This window comes from Sturnira hondurensis, unplaced genomic scaffold, assembly GCF_014824575.4.
Source record: "Sturnira hondurensis isolate 20B ecotype Veracruz unplaced genomic scaffold, ASM1482457v3 Scaffold0018728, whole genome shotgun sequence".
Classification (NCBI taxonomy): Eukaryota; Metazoa; Chordata; class Mammalia; order Chiroptera; family Phyllostomidae; genus Sturnira; species Sturnira hondurensis.
In genome coordinates, this window is record NW_028091359.1 from 19,172,721 (window position 1) to 19,194,582 (window position 21,862).

The 21,862-nt window shown below is 38.6% G+C and overlaps 1 protein-coding gene across 2 annotated transcripts in view; it reads right to left on the reverse strand.

Annotated features, from left to right (window-relative positions):
- Positions 1 to 21,862, reverse strand: part of YWHAE (tyrosine 3-monooxygenase/tryptophan 5-monooxygenase activation protein epsilon) — a 46,735-nt gene that overhangs the window by 3,969 nt on the left and 20,904 nt on the right. For both annotated transcript variants that reach the window (XM_037070368.1, XM_037070367.1), the window contains exons 2-5: positions 12,602 to 12,801; positions 8,387 to 8,493; positions 7,503 to 7,709; positions 2,762 to 2,898 (exon numbers count right to left, since the gene is read on the reverse strand). In XM_037070368.1, the coding sequence (XP_036926263.1) occupies positions 2,762 to 2,898; positions 7,503 to 7,709; positions 8,387 to 8,493; positions 12,602 to 12,801 (651 nt within the window). The remainder of the gene's footprint in view (positions 1 to 2,761; positions 2,899 to 7,502; positions 7,710 to 8,386; positions 8,494 to 12,601; positions 12,802 to 21,862) is intronic.

Here is a 21,862-nt window from a genome sequence, read left to right on the forward strand (position 1 = left end):
CTGTCACAATACAATCTACTAACAAAACAGTTTCAAATGAATTTAAAGACAACTAAGCACTACTAGAGAGCCACTGTACGGAAAAAGCCATATAAACTTATTGGCCAACCCATTTTTAAACTACATTCAAGTAACCTGGAAAACTGCCAATTTCATGATCATAATTCTTTTATATTCAGCATTGATTCTAAGCCACAAAATCAATTTTAATAAAACATTATGTAATGCTATACCTTTTGGCATAACTGGGAAAGAATGTTCTAGAGTACCCACAACAATTTATAAATTCAGATAGTTTGTTAATTTTACTAAAAGGTCAAGACACTACTTGGGTTTTTCAGTGTTAAATTATCATGTCTCTAATTCCAAATATTTTATAACAAAGCTCTTAAATGGAAATTAGGGTTTTTTTCCACTGAAGTTAACTGTTTAACTTAAAGTAAAAAAGTAATTGAAGCAGTTAGATTTCATTAAATTAAAAAAACTTTTAGGCCCAAACCAGTGTGGCTCAGTATTGGGCATCATCCTAAAAGCTAAAAGAAAGGTCGCTGGTTTGATTCCGAGTCAGGGCACATGTCTTGGTTGCGGGTTCAGATCTTGGTTGGGGCATTTGCAAGAGGCAACCCACCAATGCTTCCCTCTCACATCAATGTTTCTCTCCTTTTCTCCCTCCCTCCCCGCTCTCTAAGACAAACAAACACTTTTTAAATTTTAGGATTAATCTATGCTAATGTTAAAACATCTTGGGATAAAGAACCTTCCCAACTATGAAAATAAAAGCAGTTTAAAGAAATGTCTTATTTTAAATGATCCCTTTTATAAAATGACACCTGATAACCAAGAAAAACTTTAGTCCTGTATACTCTAGGTTATCAATGATAATGAACAACAGTAGCACTAGAAAATACAAGGTAGTGTAACACCTCAGTTATAGAATAAGCTGGCATCAAATGGCTAAAAAAAAAAATAGCATTTTCTACTCAGGTCACCTTCTTTTTATTTTTACCCTCAAAAAAATGTCCCCAGGTCAAAGGGATACAGTTTACTTATGAAGGTCAATACCGCTTACCGAACTCTCCACACGCTTTCCTCTTATCCCCTCAAACAGGCAGGCTTATTAGTCTTCTCAGAGCTGAGGGTGACTATGAAGAGTCCACAGCTATTTGGCCAATTCTTAGTAGTTATTGTTAGAATAACAACAGAATTTTACAGCTGGAAGGAACCTTAGGTCATTAGTTCAAAGATGATAAATTGTTTTTGAGTCCCACTGATTGGTGGTAGTGGCTGCCTGAAGAGCTGTGTTGAAAAGTAATCGGTGGCTCAATCTGAATTTGTTGGAGAAGTGTACAAGCAGGTCACGTGCTACATATGTCAAGCCAACCCTCATCAAATATCTTAATATTTCACAGAGCTAGTGAGCTCTAGAAGCTGCCATCACCCCATTCTTACTTTAGCACCATAACCCAACATAAGTCTAAAACCTTATTCTATCCTACTGAGGGTGAGGAGTAAGAAAAAAGACAATTTACATTCCTTGATATTGATTTTCAGGGGCACTTTTAAAAAGTATAATACTTCTTGGTTGGGTTGACCAAGACCACAGCCAGCTTCAAGCAATACAACATATGCTTCAATCTGGGGAAACACAACATTGAAGGCTCTACAGCTAAAACTGACAAATGTTTGTTTCTGCTCCCTAAATCATCACCAACTGCAAAACTACCTCTGGCTACATCGCACCGTTTGTCCTCCCTTGTTCAATGATGTATTGTGTATGAAAATGATTCTTTGGAAATAGGAACAATAAAATCTCCTTTAAAACAAAAAAGTGACAAATTTGGGCTTTTACTACATTTAGAACAAACATTAAGTAAATCCTTCACCTCATCATAAGGTTAAGTTCTATAAGCAACTCTTAGTGACTGCTACTACTGAAAACACTAAAACATAAAAACACTACACCAGCCAGGGCTGGTGTGGCTCAGTAGATTGAATGCCAATCTGTGAACCAAGGGGGGTGCCTAAGTGATTTCCAGTTGCCACAAATGCCTGGGTTGCAGGCCAGGTCCCTGCTGGCTATGTGTGTGGGGAGGGGTGGTGGGCACGTGAGAGGCAACCACACACTGATGTCCCCCCCCCTTTCTCCCTCCCTTCCCCCCTATCTAAAAAGAAAATCTTAAACAAACAAACACCCCAAACAAATTACACCAGACTTCTTAAACAGGACCTAGGGGACGGGCATTCCATCCATAGGGAAACATCCCCCCTTTTATTTATTTACTTATTTTCCTTTTTTTAGATAAAAGATTCCAGAGAACATGTTTCATAAATATCTACAGATACCATCTAGTTTAAACCTGATGACACCACTCAACCAAAAGGCAGTGATCATGGCATTCAAATACAATTAACCCTAGACCCCTAAAATTAAATGAGATAAAATAAACCACTTTTCCCCTTCATCTTTCAAAACTGCGTGACAGAAGTAAACTAAGTTTAGCGAACATTAATTAGAAGTAAAACTTTTAAACCTTTTATAATAGAAGATCCCCTTTTCTAAACAGGTCTTTTATTTTATCATCTTATATAGCCCAGAATGGAAGACCACACTTCGGTATCTTTTCATGAAAGGTAGTAATTAAACTTTAATAGTTTGGAGGATAGAGGAAACTGTAGCTTGATGTAAAGAAATACCAAGGAATTTCTAAGAGTAAAAAGATCCAACAATGGAAAAAGACACATTTAACTTGAGTTTCCTTACCATCACCCTGCATGTCTGAAGTCCATAGTGTCAGATTATCACGTAACAACTGCATGATAAGTGTAGAGTCCTTATAGCTTTCTTCACTCAGGGTATCCAGTTCTGCAATTGCATCATCAAAAGCTGCTTTTGCCAACCTACAAATATTTAGATAAGTGTATTATAAAAATAAACTGCAGTCCAAAAAACAGAATTAGAAAAGATGTTAAGGCATCACTCTTTTCAACTATCCCAATATGTAATAGTGACACTGAATACTTGGATTTAGGCATGGAAATAAAGAAAAGCTCATGTAATTGATGAAAATTAACTCCCTACTTAATTTTGTAATCTAGCAGCTTGTGAGCCAACGGAATTTTTGGAACATCACTTCTTACTATGCTTTCAACAAGCCTATCAGTAAGGAGACTATATATAGACCAAGTTCCAAACTAAAGCACCACCAAAATATATGTATAATAAAGGTATTTCCAAGTTCCAGTCAATAGCTCACTTGTTTAATAACATTTTGCCCTGGCTGGTGTAGCTCAGAGTATTGAGCCCAGGCTGTGAACCAGGTCCCCAGTGGGGGCCACGTGAGAGGCAACCACACATTGATGTTTCTCTCCCTCTCTTCCTATCTAAAAAAGTAAATAAAATCTTAAAATAAAAAATGAAATCTTTTTTGGACAGCATTTTACTAAAAAGAGGATAATATAGAACCCATGGAAATATAATGATAAAAGTCATGTGCTATTATTTTAAAAGAAATAAAATCCACATTTATTGAATACTGTACACTGTGTACACAGAGATGCTGGATACTGGTGAAGAAACAGAAGAGACATAATTAACATGTGTGTACAATTCACTGAAAGACATTTAGGAATAGGACACATTATTAAGATTATTTTAAAAATTATGTGCTATTATTCTACAGCAAGTGCTACAGGAACCCAGGAAGAGGATCAAGTGGGAGAAGTCAAGTTTCAACTAATTTTAATGGGTAGGGAGAGAGCAAGTGGCAAAGTCAGACTAAGGCCAAAACAGGAGAAATGGCATGGAGGTAAATTAATTTGAAACCATGTATATGGGACAGCTAGACTGGAGACTAACAATAAAAGATTTCACCAATACTATCTGCTGAACAGAGAGCTGTCTTCAGTAAAGACATACCTGTTTTAATGAACTCAAATAGCCACTTAGAATACTTTAAAATATGTATTACTACTTTGCGTTCAAATGAATCCACCCTTATACTAGGGAAATCTCCCCTTTCATGGAACATTTGGTTTCTACATATTTAAGACTACTGAAGTTTACAAAGGCTAAATACAGGTGACCCTTGACAACATAGGTTTGATTTGTGTAGGTTCCCTTTTTTCAAAAATATATTGGAAAATTTGATATTTGTGAAAAGTTGAAAAATTTGCAAATTTCATAACCCAGAAATATCAGAATAGTTAGGTACATCGTGAATGAATAAAATGTATGTATTTTCACTTCCTTATGATTTTAATAACATTTTTTCTAGCTTGCTTTATTATAATACAGTATATAATACATATCACATAGAAAATATGTGTTAATAAAGTTTATGTCAGATTTCCGCCAAGATGGAGGAGTAGGTGGAAACACTGCCTTCTCCCACAACCAAGTTTGAATACAACAAAGGTTTGGAGAACAAAGATGCAGCCAAAGAAAAGAAAAGAAAATTGAACTATACGGAAGTCTGACGACAATGATCCATTCAATCGGACCGGTAAGAGGTGTGGAGCCAGCAGCAGCGTGGGGACAGGCAAAAAAGCTCCCCCGACCCCACGCCCAGGCAGCCCCACATCGGGCTGACCCAGTGAGGAGGGCTCAGGATGGTGGGCTGACAACACTGCGGTGCAGATAAACCAGCAGGGGAGTGAGTAGTGAAACGAACCGCACAACTCCCAACAGTGAACCCAGCAGCGGGCTGACCAAGGTCGCACATTCGCGCGGAGTGGGACGGATTGCGGGAGATGGCATCGGGAGGCAGCAAAGGAGGCCTGCCATTGCATTCCTTTGGCCCAGCCCCCACATACAGCGTCACAACCCAGCTACTGAGTTGCCCCTCCCTGGTGAACCTAGGGCTCTGCTCCTCATAAGTAACAGATGCGAGCAGTCCAAAACATGGCTCAAGAAGAACTCAAAGCCCAGAGCCAATAACTCTAAGCGACCAGGAAATAGTGAACCTCTCAAATGCACAATTCAAGACACTGGTGATCAGGATGCTCACAGAACTGGTTGATTATAGTCACAAATTAGAGGAACATATGAAGGCTAAACTAATTGAAATGAAGGAAAATGCACAGGAAACCAATAGTGATGGAAAGGAAACAGGGACTCAAATCAAGGGAGCGGACCAGAAGGAAGGAAGAAATGACCAAACAAGCAAAAGTGAAGTTACAAGAATTCAAAAAAATGAGGAGAGGCTTAGGAACCTCCAGGACATCTTTAAACGTTCCAACATCCAAATTATAGGGAAGGGGGTAAGAAACAGCCACGAGTGGAAAACATATTTGAACAAATAATAAAGGAGAACTTCCCCAGTCTGGCAAAGGAAATAGACTTCCAGGAAATCCAGGAAGCTCAGAGAGTCCCAGAGAAGTTGGACCCAAGAAGGAACACACCAAGGCACATCATAATTACATGAGGCAAGATTAAAATGAAGGAGAGAATTCTAGAAGCAGCAAGAGATAAGGGGACAGTCACCTACAAAGGAGTTCCCATCAGACTGTCAGCTGATTTCTCAAAAGAGAACTTACAGGCAATAAGGAGCTGGAAGGAAGTATTCCAAGTCATGAAATCCAAAGACCTACATCCAAGACTGCTCTATCCAGCAAAGCTTTGATTTAGAATGGAAGGGCAGATAGATAAAGTGCTTCTCAGATAAGATCAAATTCAAGGAGTTCATCCTCACCAAACCCTTATTAAATGAAATGTTAAAAGGACTTAATCTAAGAAAAAGGAGATGAAAAATATGAACAGTGAAAGGACAGCAAACTCACAGTTACTAACAACCACACCTAAAACAAAAGCAAACCAAGAGGACAGCTAAATCAAGAGCGGAACCATAGAAATGAACAACACATGGAGGGTTAGCAACGGGGCGGGGTGGGAGGAGGAGAAGGGGAGAGACGATACAGAAAATAAGTAGCATAGACGATAGGTAAAAAATAGATAGGGGGGAAGGCAAGAATAGTAGGGAAAATATAGAATCTAAAGAACTTGGCTGCGAACCACACGATCGCGGTTCGATTCCCAGTCAGGGCACATGCCTGGGTTGCAGGCCAGTTCCCTACAGGACAACTCCCAGCAGGGGATGCACAAAAGGCAACCATACATTGATATTTCTCTCCTTCTCTCCTTCCCTTCCCCCCTAAAGATAAATAAATAAAATATTTTTTAAAAAATTAAAAAAAAATAAAGAACTTGGGACAAGTGGTCATAAACTAAAGGGGGGAGTGGTGGGGGAGGGGTGGGCAGGGTAGAGGGGAATGAAGGGGGGAATAGAACAACTGTAATGTTATAATCAATAAAGTATATTTTAAAAAAGTTTATGTCATTGGTAAGGATTCTAGCCCATATAGACAAATAAAGATAAAAATTAGAGATTACAAGGGGGATATGGAATTATCACATTGTGGTTGTAGTCTGTTTCAGGTGATGAAAAAGTTTTGGGAATAGATACTGGTGCCAACTAAACTGTATACTTAACCATGATTAGAACGATAAATTTCATATTTATTTCACCATAATTTTTAAAAGTAAAAAGCTACATACATATATTCCTTATATTACTTAAATATATATATCAAAAATTGGAGATAGTTTAACATCCAGCAGTGAGATGAAAAACTTTATATTAAAAAAGAAAATACAGCCCTGGGTGGTGTGGCTCAGTGGATTGAGTGCCAGCCTAAAAACCAAAAGGTCACGGTTCGATTCCCAGTCAGGGCACACGCCTGGGTTGCAGACCGGGTCCCAAGTTGGGGGTGTGAGAGAGGCAACTGATCCATGTATCTCTCAATCAATGTTGTTTCTCTCCTTTTTTTTCCTTCCCTTCCCCTCTCTCTAGGAATAAATCAATAAAATATTTAAAATTAAAAAATTAAAATACAAAGTGGTACATACAACCCTGGCTGGTGTAGCTCAGTGGATTGAAAGTGGGCCTGAGAACCAAAGGGTCGATGGTTCGATTCCCATCAGGGCACATGCCTAGGTTGTGGGCCAGGTCCCCAGTTGGGGGTACATGAGGGGCAACTACACATTGGTATCTCTCTTTCTCCTTCCCTTCCCCTCTAAAAAATATATAAATACAATCTTTTAAAAAATGGTACATATAGAACATAAGCATAACCATATTAAAAACATACCCACAAAGACTGAAAACTAAATGTATAAAAACAAAGATAATTTTTAAAATAATTCTCATTCCTTTCCCCCATGTTCTAAAGAGGTCAATATTCTTTTTAATCTACCAACAAAAATTTTCCCCATCAACATAATTATCTTAAATGCTCTCCTAGTGAAATGAAGGTTTGTCTTGAATTGAGATACATGTGGCTTTAGATTACAAAGCATTTTCATTGAGAGCCAAAAGGATGCTTTATTATATGGCCAAGCCTACAAAGGCCATCCCAGGGAACAAAACAAAAAAACAAGTAGTTATTCTCCTTAGTAACCCTTTTCAATTTCATAGCGAAAGCTTCTGTTCTCCTCCATAACTTACCTGCAGGCACGGTCAGGGGAATTAAGAATTTCATAGTAGAATACAGAAAAATTGAGAGCAAGACCTAAGCGGATGGGGTGCGTTGGTGGAAGTTCTGTCATTGCAATATCACTAGCAGCTTTATAAGCCACTAGACTGTTCTCTGCAGCCTCCTTCCTGTCATTTCCTGTGGCAAATTCAGCCAGATACCTGTGGTAGTCCCCTTTCCTAAAACAAAACAAAAAGACAGCATTAAAAAATAATGCTTTTTAAACAAAAAATAACTTAAAACTTTTCTATGTGAAGATATGTATTAAACAATTAACTGGTACACATCAATCATTTTTAGACGTCTCTTTCAGGAATGACAAACTCATCTATTTAGTTTTCTTCCTTAAAGATTTCACATTACCAAATATAAGCAAAATCCTAGAGATTTTAACTGAAAACCTCAAAAAAAACCCCAAAACCCATAAATAAATCTATCACCCAAGAAACTAGAATCAAATATCAAGGGTGGTTCCAAAGAACAGCACAATAGTTTGTTAATCATGAACTAAAACTTCCATATAAAAATGTTAAGACTGAACTACATAATGCATTGCTGTAGCTGGGGGGGAACCCCACAAGGGCAAATAAATGTAAATAAGTAAAGCAAAACCTAGTACATTTTTACAGTAATAGTCTGACCATCTTAAATGCAGTAATATTAGTATTTCATTAGCCATGAATGTGCAAATAAGAATTCAAAAATTAACTTTTGAGAATCACCCCTCCCATGTAACTATCCTTCCAACATTAAAGAATTCTTTTTCAGTAAAAATTGAAAACCTACACAGAAAAAGTGATGATTCTAAGAGGGCCAACATTTAATCTGACATTTTCCCTTCCAGTATAGAACCTACATTTTATAATAGAAAACCTTGGACTCGCCAGTGTTAGCTGCTGGAATGAGGTGTTTGTCCAGTACATCCAGAATGTCACAACAGATTAACTTTAGTTCAGTCTCAACCTGAAAAAGAAGGTCAAAACTTAAGTTCAAGAAATTATAAATTATAACACATTCTACCTCTGGTTTTGAAGAGAGCTATATTAAACAGAACATCTATGCCTCTTCAAAGCCCCTTTTTCCTTCTTGATACAAAAAGCAGAGAACAGCTTTCTCCAGGTTACAGAAATTATTTCTATGTGCTATTAAGTGCTTTTAAAAAATTAACTTGGGCCCTGGCTGGTGTGGCTCAGTGGATTGAACGCGGGCTGCGAACCACACGATCGCGGTTTGATTCCCAGTCAGGGCACATGCCTGGGTTGCAGGCCAGTTCCCAGCAGGGGACCCACGAGAGGCAACCATACATTGGTATTTCTCTCCCTCTCTCCTTCCCTTCCCCTCTAAAGATAAATAAATAAAATCTTAAAAAAAAACTTCAACATTTATTTTTTTAAAAATTAACTTGGTATGTGGGGGAGGGGTAAAAAAATGAACTCTTAGTTCAGGTACAGAAGAGTAACACTGATTACTACTAAATACTGCACATTTATATTAATTTAACTTCTCCAATGAGGTAGCAACTACCGTCTTTATTTAACATGGGAAAACAAAGATTATAACATTTGCCTAAAGTTCACCAAAAAAACTTACGAGTGCCCTAGCTGGTATAGTTCATTGGACTGAGCACAGGCCTGCAAACCAAAGGGTCACCATTTTGATCCCCAGTCAGGGCACAAGCCTGGGTTGCAGGCCAGGTCCCCTACTACAGGGGATGCACAAGAGGCAACACATTGATGTTGCTTTCCCTTTCTCCTTCCCCTCCACTCTCTCTAAAAAATAAATAAATAAAATCTTATTTTATTTACTTACTAATAAATTTTTAAAAGACCTTAAAGAGGCAGAGCTAAGATTTGAACAAAGGCAGGTTGCATGCCTACCATCACAATTTGTAAGGAACAAAATAAAAATTGAAACCCAGGCAATGTGCTCACATTCCTAACCTCTATTATTCTCAATAGCCAATCACTTTAGTGGTAGATACCCATATCCAGTTATGGCACCAAAAATCTGTATACCAAAAAAAAAAATTATTGCCTCTGAATTTACCAAGCCAAGAAAGTACACCATCCTAAATACACCTACATGTCTTACTCTCCCATTTTCCATTAATTCATGGAGACACTGCTAACCTTTCCAAATTCTTCTCATGCCCTCTGTAACCTTTCCATTGTTGATAATTCTCCAGCTTTCTCCTTTTCTATAATCTCATCCTGATCCTAAGTAAAACTAGCTGTTTCCTGAATACCTCCCCTTCTATCTTTTTAAGTAGTGACTGCTCTAGAAGGAATTTCCGAATCATCATAGGTCCTCACTGACTTGGTGTGACTGCTCTCCTATTACTCCAAACCCTTCCTCCTTGAAAGTTTACACTTTCATATCACCGTTAACAGGAATCTAAACAACAAAACAAACAAGCAAGCAAAATATGACCAATGACACTCAAATACGGAACAGTCTGACAGGGTCCAGAGGGGAGAGTGGAGAGAATCATAGGGGAAAAGGGGATAGACTCACATGAACAAGTATAAAGGACACATGGACAATAACTAAGGGTGGGGGGCAGAAATGGGAGGGAGGTGGGGATCACGAGGTGGGGAGCACTGGGCGGGGGGTGGGCAGGGCTGGGAATATAAGACAGAAAACTGTACTTGAATAAGAATTAAATTTAAAAATGATTAAAAAATAAAAATAATAAAAATAAAAATAAAGAGGGGAGAAAAGTTAGTTTACACTTTCAGTTCTCATTTCCCAATTACTATAATCAACAGCTGTGATCAATGGAATCTGTAGCTTTCATCCATATTCACTAAGGATTGGTAACCTACCTCTCCAATTCCTACTATCCCACCAAAATATTATCACCAATCTTCCTTTGCACATAGTTCCTTGATCTCAACTTCATGACCTTCACTTGTCAATACCACTCACTGAGGCTGCTCTCTCCCAGACACTTTAATTCTAGTATTGCACTACTGGACTTCTGTCTAACTTCCTTTTTCAGTTCCTTTACTCCCTGTTATTCATACTAGGGACTTATCATGATACCCAGCCTCGTGAATCTTTCACCTTCTCCCAATTTATCAAGCCTCCTTTCTGCTTCCTTTCCTACTTAGCCCAAATCCTCATTCTAGCACACAAGACATCCCTTTCCACTTTCTCATTTCCTCATTCCTCTGATGCACCAAACCTGTCTACTGATAATCCATACATACTCTTTATTCTAACATCTTTGAGGGTAAGTCACAGTGACACCAGCTCACCTTCTTCTATGTGACCCCAGATAACATTAATCACTCAGAACCCTCAGTTTTCCCATCTATAAATTGAAATACCTACCTTTTATAGGGGATCATTTTAAAATGTGTTAAAATAACATATTTTGCTGCACATAATGCGCTCCCATGTACAACACCCACCCAAGTTTTTGTGCACATTATATATGGGATTATCATGTGCATCCTTATTTTTCCTTCAAAAATTTGGACAAAAAAGTGTGCATTATACACAGCAAATACAGTACATTATTTTACACCATTATGTATCTCCCTACTCAGAACAGTGCCCAGTAGAACTGGAAATAGTCCACAAATGTGGCTCCCCTTCCCTACCCTTAATAAATTCACTCTCCATACTATTTGTGCCTGTTTATGTAATTTCTCTCACTGTACTTTGTGACATATATATACCTCTCTCTTCCACTAGATCACTTTCTTTAATTTTTATTTATTTATTTTTAGAGAGAGGGGAAAGAAGGGAGAAAGAGAGAAACATCGATTGATGTCATACACTCCCTCACACCTGGGACCAAACCCACAAGCTAGGCATGTGCCCTAACCAGGAATTGAACGAGAGACCTTTCACTTTGCAGGACGACATCCACACTGGTCAGAATTTTTTAAAGATTTTTTTCAATTTATTTTTAGAGAAGAGGGAACAGAGGGAAATGCCAATGTGTGGTTACCTCTAGTGTGCCCCCAAACTGGGACCTGTCCTACAACGCAAGCATGTCCCAACTGGGAATCAAACCAGTGATCCTTTGGTTTGCAGGCTGGCACTCAACCCACTGAGCCACACCCATCAGGGCTAGAATTTTTTTTTTTTTTTTAGATTTTATTCATTTATATATCTGTAGAGGAGAAGGAGAGAGGGAGAGAACATCAATGTATGGTTGCCTTTTGTGCGTCCCCTGCTGGTAGTTAGCCTGCAAGGAACCGGCCTGCAACCCAGGCATGTGCCCTGGCTGGGAATCGAACCACGATTGTCTGGTTCGCAGGCCCGAGCTCACTCCACTGAGCTACGCCAGCCAGGGCTTAGGTTCAGTTTCTTAACAGCAACACTGACATTTTGAGCTACATAATCCCATGTTGTAGGAGGTGGTCCTCCTGTGCACAGCAAGATGTTTAGCAGCATTCCTGTCTCTATATGCCAATAACACCCCCCAAGTTGTGATAACCAAAATGTCTCTAGACACTGCCAAATGTCCTCCAAGGAGCAAAATCACCCTCTGGTAGACAACCACTACGTCAATGGCTATCAAACGTTTTTGACCAAAATTCACCATAAAAACAGTACTACATAAATGTATATACACGCATATATAATATCTGAAACAATACCTTTATGACATAATGTTCAGTGCCCTCTGATATTCTTCTATTAAAAAAGTAAATAACTACACTGAGATCCTTAAGGATAGTAACCATCTTTCTCATCTTTACACACATAGCACCTAGTAATTATGTGTTGCAGAAGAGGCACACAATTATTTGTTAAATTGCCCCAGTTGGTAATTTTAAGTCACTCTATAAAGTTAGCACAGTAAAAACAAAGATTAACATAATTTCCTATTTGTGCAGTGCTCAAAACTGAACACCACCCTCTGCAGCTTACCAAAAAAGTTCACCTCTGTCCAGAAATACTGTAGTATGTATTCCTAATCCAGGTAAGCAAAAGTATGACAACCCATTAAAACGTATATTACATGTTTATAATGCATGGCTGAACTAGGCTATGATCTAAAATATCTAACAACTAAGACACCTTTCTTGAAAGATGTCTAGAATAATCTCACCATTTGCCGATATTCCCGAATCATTTTTAGTTTGTCTTCTCCTCCTTTGTTTTCTTCTTTCTGTTCAATGCTGCTGATTATTCTCCAGGAAGCTCTTCTAGCTCCAATCACATTTTTATATGCAACAGATAGGAGGTTCCTTTCTTCAACTGTCAACTCCACATCCATACCTGCTACTTTCTTCATTGATTCCACCATTTCTGTAACAGAAAAGTAAACTGAGACCTTACAAGTTTTTTAACACATCCCTTCCATTGGTCTTTTTTCTGTAAAGCCAATGTTAAATAAAATATTAAAATTTTAAAATAAAAAATCCTTTGCAATCATCACAACTAATTCGAGTGAAAAACTAAAGTATGTACAAGAAAAGAAGAGCCTAGAACAAGAGACTTGTACAGTGTCACAACTTCATACAGTATCTAGTATAGTATGGTTTGGAGGAACTTGTATTTTTTCTTAAAGATGGGGAAGGGAGAAAGAAAAAGAGGGAAAGAAACTTCAGTGTAGGCCCTTGTGTACCTTGTGTACCTTGATGGATTGAGCACAGGTCTGTGAACCAAAGCATCACCAGTTTGATTCCCAGACAGGACATATGCCTGGGTTGCAGGCCAGGTCCCCAGAGGGGACCATGTGAGAGGCAACCACACATTAATGGCCCCCACTGGAAACCTGGCCCACCACCCAGGCATGTGCCCTGAATGGGAATTGAACTGGCAACCCTTTGGTTTGCAGCCTGTGCTCAATCCACTGAGCTACACCAGCCAAGGCAGAATCTCTCATATTAACCAGGACTGTGGCTGGTGTGGCTCAGTGCACTGAGTCCCCAGATGGTCATTGGTTTGTGAACCAAAAGGTCATTCATTTAGTTCCAGGTCAGAGCACATGCCTGGGTTGCAGGCCAGGTCCCCATTAGGGGGCGCAGGAGAGGCAATTACATATTGATGGTTTTTTTCTCCCTCTTTCTCCTCCCCCCCCTCTCTAAAAATAAATAAATAACATCTGGGGTTTTTTGTTTGTTTGTTTTTTAAATTTACAAAGCTCTAGCCCTGGCTGGTATGGCTGTGAGCCAACAGGTCACAGGTTCAGTTCCCAGTCAGAGCACATACCTGGGTTGCAGGTCAGGTTCCCAGTGTGCATTGAGTGCAAGGCAACCACACATTGGTGTTTCCCTTTTTCCCTCTCCTCCCCTCTATCTAAAGATAAAGAAAGTCTTTAAAAACTTTTGATGGTTCCTACTTATTACCACTAGGTGGCAAGCAAAGAAAGGGGCCCAGTTAAGTCTTGCAAGATCCCAAGCATATAAATAGGTAATGCAATGCATGGTGAATGCAAAGAACTAGAAACAGCTCAATAAACACTAACTGAATAAGCATTTTAAACTATGCTTTTAGAAAAAACAAAATGCTGTATTACCATGTGGTCTTTGGAAAAACAATTTGATAGTTTTCTTATACAGTTCAACACAGGAAGAACTCAGCAATCCCACTCCTATATTTTACCGAAGAGAGAAAACTTATCTTCACAAAGATGCTTACACAAATGTTCACAGTAACTGTATTCATAATAGCTGAAAAGTAGAAAGAACCCAAATGTTCACTTCTACTCAAGAATAAAAAATAATCTGCTAATACTCAAAAGTAAAAATATGGATGAATTTCAAAAGCAGAATACCAACTGATAAAAAGCCAGACCAAAAAATATAGTCTGATCCCACTTAAATGGTATTATAGAAAATATACAACTATAAAAACAGAAAGCAAATTAAGTGACTATTAGCAGGGTATGGGGGTAAAGCGAGGAGCTTGTGCGCAAAGGAGTACAAGAGAAATTTGGGAGAGGGGATAGAATTAAATGTTCAACTGTGGTGGTTACACACTTAATAAATACATTTATTAGCCCCAGCTGGTGTGGCTCAGTGGAATGAGTGCCAGCCTGACAACCAAAGGGTCACTGGTTCAAGTCTCAGTCAGAGTACATGCCTAGGTTGTGGGCCAAATACCCAGTTGGGGGTGCACAAGAGGCAATCAGAAATTGATATTCTGCTACCTCTCTTTCTCCCTCCCTTCCCCTGCCTCTAAAAAAATAAAATCTTTTAAAAAATAGATTTATTAAAGCGTACTCAATTATATGTTTATATTTTAAAGTGGTATATTTTATCATATATAAATTATGCCTCAATAAAGCTAATTTTTTAAAATGTAGTTCTAAAGGTTAGGTGGTATGGTAATGAAACCATTAATTTCTAAGAGCCTGCAGGCATTCATTTAAAACATCCAATTTTTTCCCCCTGGCTGGTGTGGCTCAGTTGGTTGGAGCGTCATCCCGTAACCTAGAGGTTGCGGGTTCAATTCCCAGTCAGGGCACATGCCTGGGTTGCAGGTTCGGTCCCCAGTCCGGGTGCGTACAGGAGGCAACCAATCAATGCTTCTCTTTCACATCGATGTTTCTCTCTTCCTCTCTCTCTCTAAAAAGCAATGAAAAAAATGTCCTCAGGTAAGATAAAGTAAAAATAAAACATCCAATTTTTTAAAATCCTAGTCACAAAAAAAGACAATTTAAGGGCAGTGAAGTAAAAGGGTATGGTTTCAACCTCAATTCTATATACTAGTTTATTCTCAAAAACGAACAAATCAAACATGCCTCAGAAGTGAAACTCACAGATACAGAGAAACTGATGGTTGTCATATGGGAGGGTGTTTGGGGACTGGGTGAAAAGGGGGAAGAGACTAAGAAGTACAAATTACCAATTACAAAATCATCACCAGGATGTAAAGTGCAACATGAGGAATAGTCAATAGCATTGTAATTACTATATATGGTGCCAGGAGAGTGATGGTACTAGGCTTATGGGGAACACTTTTTTAAGTTACTCAAATGTCTAACCACTATGCTCTACACCTAAAACATTGAATGTAAACTTACTGAAAAAAATTTTTGTTAACTGAAACTGTAATTCACTTTTCTAAATTGCTCGCAAAAAAACAATTCTTCCTAACAAAAACCTAATTACACTAAAAACATTATTTAAAATTGTAAGGCTTTGCAATATTACATATGTAAAAACTATACACAAATATCTAAGACCATCAAAAATTTAACAATGCTATGCCTCTGGGTACTATTCCAGGTGGTTTAGATTTTCTTCAGTTTTATGCTTTGAAATTTTTCAACAGTGAACATTCAGTATTTTTATAATGGAAGGGGGAAAATATATTTTAAATTACTAAGTGATATTCTTCTCTCCCAGATTCAATTAGGTATATAATCCCCTGCATTTAGAGAGCCACAAAACAATGCCCTAAAGATGGGTATAACTACAAAAGAGCCAGCTATCCACTTTTATTATATAACAGCTTTACTAATCTATAATCCATGTGTCATACAATTCACCCATTTAAAGTGTACAATTCTACAGGTTTTAATATATTCGCAGAATTGTGCAACAATCACCACAATCAAATTTAGAACATTTTCATCACTTAATAATGAAAACCTCCAGCTCTTTCCAGCAAGCACCAAGCCATCAGCATCTCTCAGGACAAAAGGCAGAAGACCAAGGGCAAGAGAAAGCCCTACCTCAAGAAATGGAAGTATGCACTGGGGCACGCTGCTGTTGCGAACACTGTCCCCACCCCAAGCAAGGAGGCAGTAAATATGGTGCCTTGAGTGGCTAGGTGTGGCTAACTTGGCTAACTTCTGGGGTTCCGAGTGTTGTTGTATACACAAAACAAGGATTACTGGTGCATCCACAACAAACTGGTGCTCATCAAGACAAGACCCTAGGCAAGAATTGCATCATGCTCACTGACAATTCTGAGTCCCACTATGCACTGCTACTGAGCTACACGAGGGGACCAAGCTGACTCCTGAAGAACAAAGAGATTTTAAACAAAACAAAACAAAACAAAAATTTTTTTCAGCCCTGGCTGGTGTGGCTCAGCGGATTGAGCACCAGCCTGTGAACCAAAGGGTCACTGGTTCAATTCCCAGTCAGGGCACATGCCTGGGTTGCAGACCAGGCCCCCAGTTGTGGGCATGGGAGAGGCAACCACACATTCATGTTTCTCTCCCTCCCTTCCCCTCTCTCTAAAAGTAAATAAAATCTTTAAAAAAAAGTTTCCAGAAGAAATATGAAAGGGAAAAGAATGCCAAAATTAGCAAGGCAAACTTCTTGCATGCACTGCTTCAAGACCAGGCCAATGTGGCTGAACATACGGTCATGAGCTAGAAAGCAACACGCTGCAATTCTGAGAAAAATCAAGGCCCAGAAAGACAAGCAAATAAAAATAAATCCCTCTCCCCCCTACCTCAGGGCATGTAAGAAAGGTGTTTATTGAAGCAAGTGAGGGGTGGGAAGCTGATGCCCATTAAGAGTCACTCCCTAGTTACCCCCAATTCCCTTAGCCATAGGACACCTCCAAATTACTTTCTGTCTATATGGAATTACCTATTCTACACATTTCACATAAAATAAATCACATAATATATGTTGTCTCTTGTGACTGGCTTCTTTTATCTAGCATGTTTGAAGTTTCATTTGTAGTGCAGCACCTGTCAACACATACTATATGAATATACCACATTTTCCTTATCCATTCATCACTTAATGGATATTTGAATGAATTTCCAATTATTTTTGCCTATTATAAATAATGCTATGAACACTGATATAAATACGCTTTTGAGTCTCCTGAACAAATATACCTAGAACTGGAACTGCAGGGTCATATGGTAACTTTGAGGAACTGCCAAACTGTTTTTAACAGGCACTGCATCATTTTTACATTACCATCAGCAATCTAGGAGGATTCCAATTTCCCCGTACTCTTACCATACTCTCATTCTTAAGTTTCCTTTAAGTAATTCAAGTGGGTGTGAAGTGGTAGCTCAAGATCCTGATTTGCATTTCCTTGATGACTAATGATGGTAAGCATATTTTCACATTTTTATTGGCCATTTGTGTGTGTTCTCCAGATAATATTCACATGCTTTGCCAATTTTTAAATTGAATTATTTGCCTTCTCATTACTGGAGTTGTAGGAATTATTTACTTTTAAACCCCCAACGTCCCACCCCTCATCTTCGGGCATTTCTCCATTCCTGAAAGTAGTAGATTAAGAAATAGTAGCATGAGTCAGGAGAGGAAAAGGCCTTCCTTCTACACCTAAAAGTTCTACCATCAGTAATTTGTACCAATGACTATAATGAAGCTATCATGACATTGGCGTCACCCTTGTCCTTTTAACACCAGCAACATAAACACGATCTGAACTGTAGCATACCCCAAAAAGTTGATTCGTGCAAAAGTCTAAACTGACCACATTCTCAAAGCAAAGGATTAACACCAATTATATTCACATAAATTTCACAACTCAACTAGTACTTCATGAAATCATCATAACAGCAACTATATTTCATAAATTGATCAAAGAATTTCTGAGATGGAGAAGACTGTCAAACCTGTTTACAGCAGGTATGTTCATTACATATGAACAAGTAAATTGCGACTCATAGTCAAACCACTACTTGTGGATGAACAGGAAGTTAGGTACATGAAGTCTGGGCTCTGCAGTAGCTGACAAAATTCATGTGTCTCAGCCCTAGCTGGGTAGCTCAGTTGGTTGGAGTGTCCTCCTGATACGCCCAGGTTGCAGGTTTAATCCCCAGTCAGGGGAAATACAAGAATCACCCAATGAATACATAAATAAGTAAAACAACAAATGAATGTTTCTCTCTCTCTCTAAGATCTATAAATTAAAAAATAAAAACTTCTTAAAAAGAATTATCATGCCCCTCTGGCTGGTGTGGCTCAGAGGGTTGCATGCAGCCCTGCTAACCAAAGGGTCACTGGTTTGATTCCCAGTCAAGGCACATGCCTGGTTGTGGGCCAGGTCACCATTTGGGGGCATGTGAGAGGCAACCACACATTGACTGATATTTCTCTCTTTCTCCCTCCCTTCCCCTCTCTCTAAAAATAAATAAATTTTAAAAACAGAATTAATGTGCCCTGCAGTGCCTTGCACCTAAGCATACTGGGTTGTAACTATAATTTCTCCTAACATTAAAACAAATGTTTGGCAGTTGTTACAACACATAAAACTGAAGCTAAAAGTAACTTGCCTGAAGTCACACTAACCAGAACTCAAACCCAAAAAATTAAAGTTAAGTGCAAGAGGTCTTAACCGTATTCAACTAATTTTCCCAAGTAAAGCGCTCATAGAAACAGATTCTTTTTTCCCCAGATCTTTTAAATTTATTTTTAGAGAGGGGAAAGGAGGGAGAAAGATAGGAGGAGAAACATCAACGTGTGGTTGCCTCTCACACACTCCCTACTGAGGACTGGACTAGCAACCCAGGCATGTGCCCTGACTGGGAATCAAACCAGTGACCCTTTTGGTTCTCAGACCAACACTCAATTCACTGAGCCACACCAGCCAGGGCAGAAACAAATTCTTAAGTCCAAGAACACTGAAAGTAATCACCCCATGGTAACAAAAGGGCCTTAGCATCACACAATGCCCTAAAAAGTTTCAGTCACTTGAGGTTCCATAGAGATCTTGGCTTTATGTAAGGTATCAATCAGTTAATGACCTTTTCCTCTTTGTCTAGGAAAGAACTCACAGCTCCAGATCAAACTCAAAAGCCTTATTCTGTGAATGTGTTCCCATCAAATATTACCTTCTTAAAGGGGCATGAACTGTGTCCTCATATTTCCAGAACAGCATAGTATTTAATGCCACAAACGGCACACATCTGATGAAAGAATGAAGAGGGTACCCTGTCTGGTGTGGCTCAGTGGATCAAGAACAAGCCTGCGAACCAAAAAAAACCCCCTGCTGGTTCAATTCAGGGTCAGGGCACAGGCCAGGTCCCCAGCTGGGGATGTGCAAGAGGCAACAGAGCAGTGAGTCTCTCCCACTCCTTCCCTCCCTCTTAAAATTAATAAATAAAGTCTTTAAAAAAAGAAGAAGAAAGAATGACAAGAGTAAAACAAACCGTTAAATAGACTGAGAAATATATTCTGGTGGGCTTCACTGAACATGTCCCAGGTAAACAAAACCTGTTGAAGCACCACCTCTAGATAGAACCAGAGATTCTATAGTCCTTTCCCAGCAATTTCAATAGGCCTTTTTGCTGCAGCCAGTTTGATCTGGTAAAAAAACTGTTTTACCTGCCCTAAAGAACTCTTGAGACCCAAAGAATCATCTTGAAGGTCTGAGTGAGCTCTGTTCATTAAATATATAAAGGGAATTAAGTATAGGTGCCCTATGTCATCACACTTTAACAAAATGCCTATACATTAACACCCCCAACTAACATTAACATCCCCAACTAACAAGACTATGGCATCCTGACTTAAAATATGAAGTGCCTAGTATTATATAATCTGATCTCAAATCCTGTAAATGAATTGACTTAAAGGAAAACATAACACAATCTCATAATACAGTACAAGAGTCAAGGCATTTGTGGATATTCTAACAATTTAGTATACTGTAGTCTAATTAATCTGCTACATATTATCAATAAATGGCAGGCAGGAAAGTGTAGGGTTATAAATTATCTTATATGTATAAAAAGTGTCTGCTTGGTATAAAAAAGAATGGGGACAGGGTAAGCCCATCAGAGCAATCTATACAAAGGGCAAAAAAGTGCCACTTCATATAATAACCAGATCTGATTCCCAATCAAGAGCTCCAACAGCAAAATAGTTAATGAAAAAAACAAGCTCCTTCCTTTTTCCACTTAAAACACTACGATGGGTCTACCACCTCACACCCATTAAGATGGCTACTATAAAATAGAAAACATGTTGGTGAGGATGGGGAGAAAATGGACCCTGTGCCCTGTTGATGGGCATGCAAAATGGGACAATTGCTGTGTAAAAAACAGTATTACCATATGACCCAGCAATATAATGGATGGATGGATGGATGGATGGAAGGAAAAAAGGAAGGACTTTTTGAGGAACTGCCCAACTTTTTAACAGGGGCTGCACCATTTTTACATTACCACCAACAATCTAGGAGGATTCCAATTTCCCCATACTCTTGCCAACACTTAAGTTTCCTTTGTACACTCATGTTCATAGCACCATTATTCTTAATAGCTAAAAGGTAGAAACAATCCTCCAAGTGTCCACTGATGGATAAATGTGTAAGGAAGACACATACAAACACATAATGAGTAATTACTCACATAAATGTGATTACTCAGCCTTAAAAAAGAGAAAATTCTGCACTGTGCTACAACATGAAGTATCCTTGAGGATATTATCCTAAGAAGATAGTCACAAAGACAAAATACTGTACAATTTCACTTTATATGAGGGACTTAGATTAGCTAAAATCATAAAGACAGAACATTATAATGGTAGTTACCAGGAAATGAGGGGAAAAGAGAATGGAGAGTTGTCTTACAGGTATAGCTTCAAATTTACAAGATGAAAAGAGTTAAGGAGAGCCCTGGCTGGTGTAGCTCAGTGGACTGAGCGCGGGCCTGCAAACCACACGATTGTGGTTCGATTCCCAGTCAGGGCACATGCCTGGGTTGCAGGCCGGTTCCCAGCATGGGACTCATGAGAGGCAACCATACGTTGATATTTCTCTCCTTCCCTTCCCCTCTAAAGATAAATAAATAAAATCTTTAAAAAAAAGAGTTAAGGAGATAAGACAGTGGTGATGGCTGCACAAAAATGTGAATGCATTTAATACCACTAAACTGTACACTTACAAATGGTTAAGGTGGTAAATTATGTGTATTGTAACATAATTTTTTAAAAGCTATGATGAACTATGTAGGGGAAGTGAAGTCCCCCTTCTCAATGAAAAATAATCTAGATGACAGACATAATGACAAAGAATCTTCAGTTGACTGGAGACTGTTGAAAAGAAACTCCTCCAAAGACCCAACATGAGAAGAAACTTAAGGCAATAAATTTATTTATGGCTTGCATGAAAGCAAGTTTCCCAAATCACCATGTCAATGGAAAGAATGCAAAATTATCTTAGGGGTAATGCAACACTATCATGGGAAAAAGTCAGGGGTAAAAAGCAAGGGTACTCTGCAAATTGTAAAACTCTGTAAAATTCACCTTGTAATTATAAGATTCATTTCAGTAAAAATATCTACAATGTCACCAGTAATAATTTTTAAAAAAATTATAGACACTTAAAAAATGTCTCTAGATGAATTATTAGTTATCAAGCATGGATGTTTGAAACTGGTAGTTTAGAATCTATCAGAATATATTTTGTATGC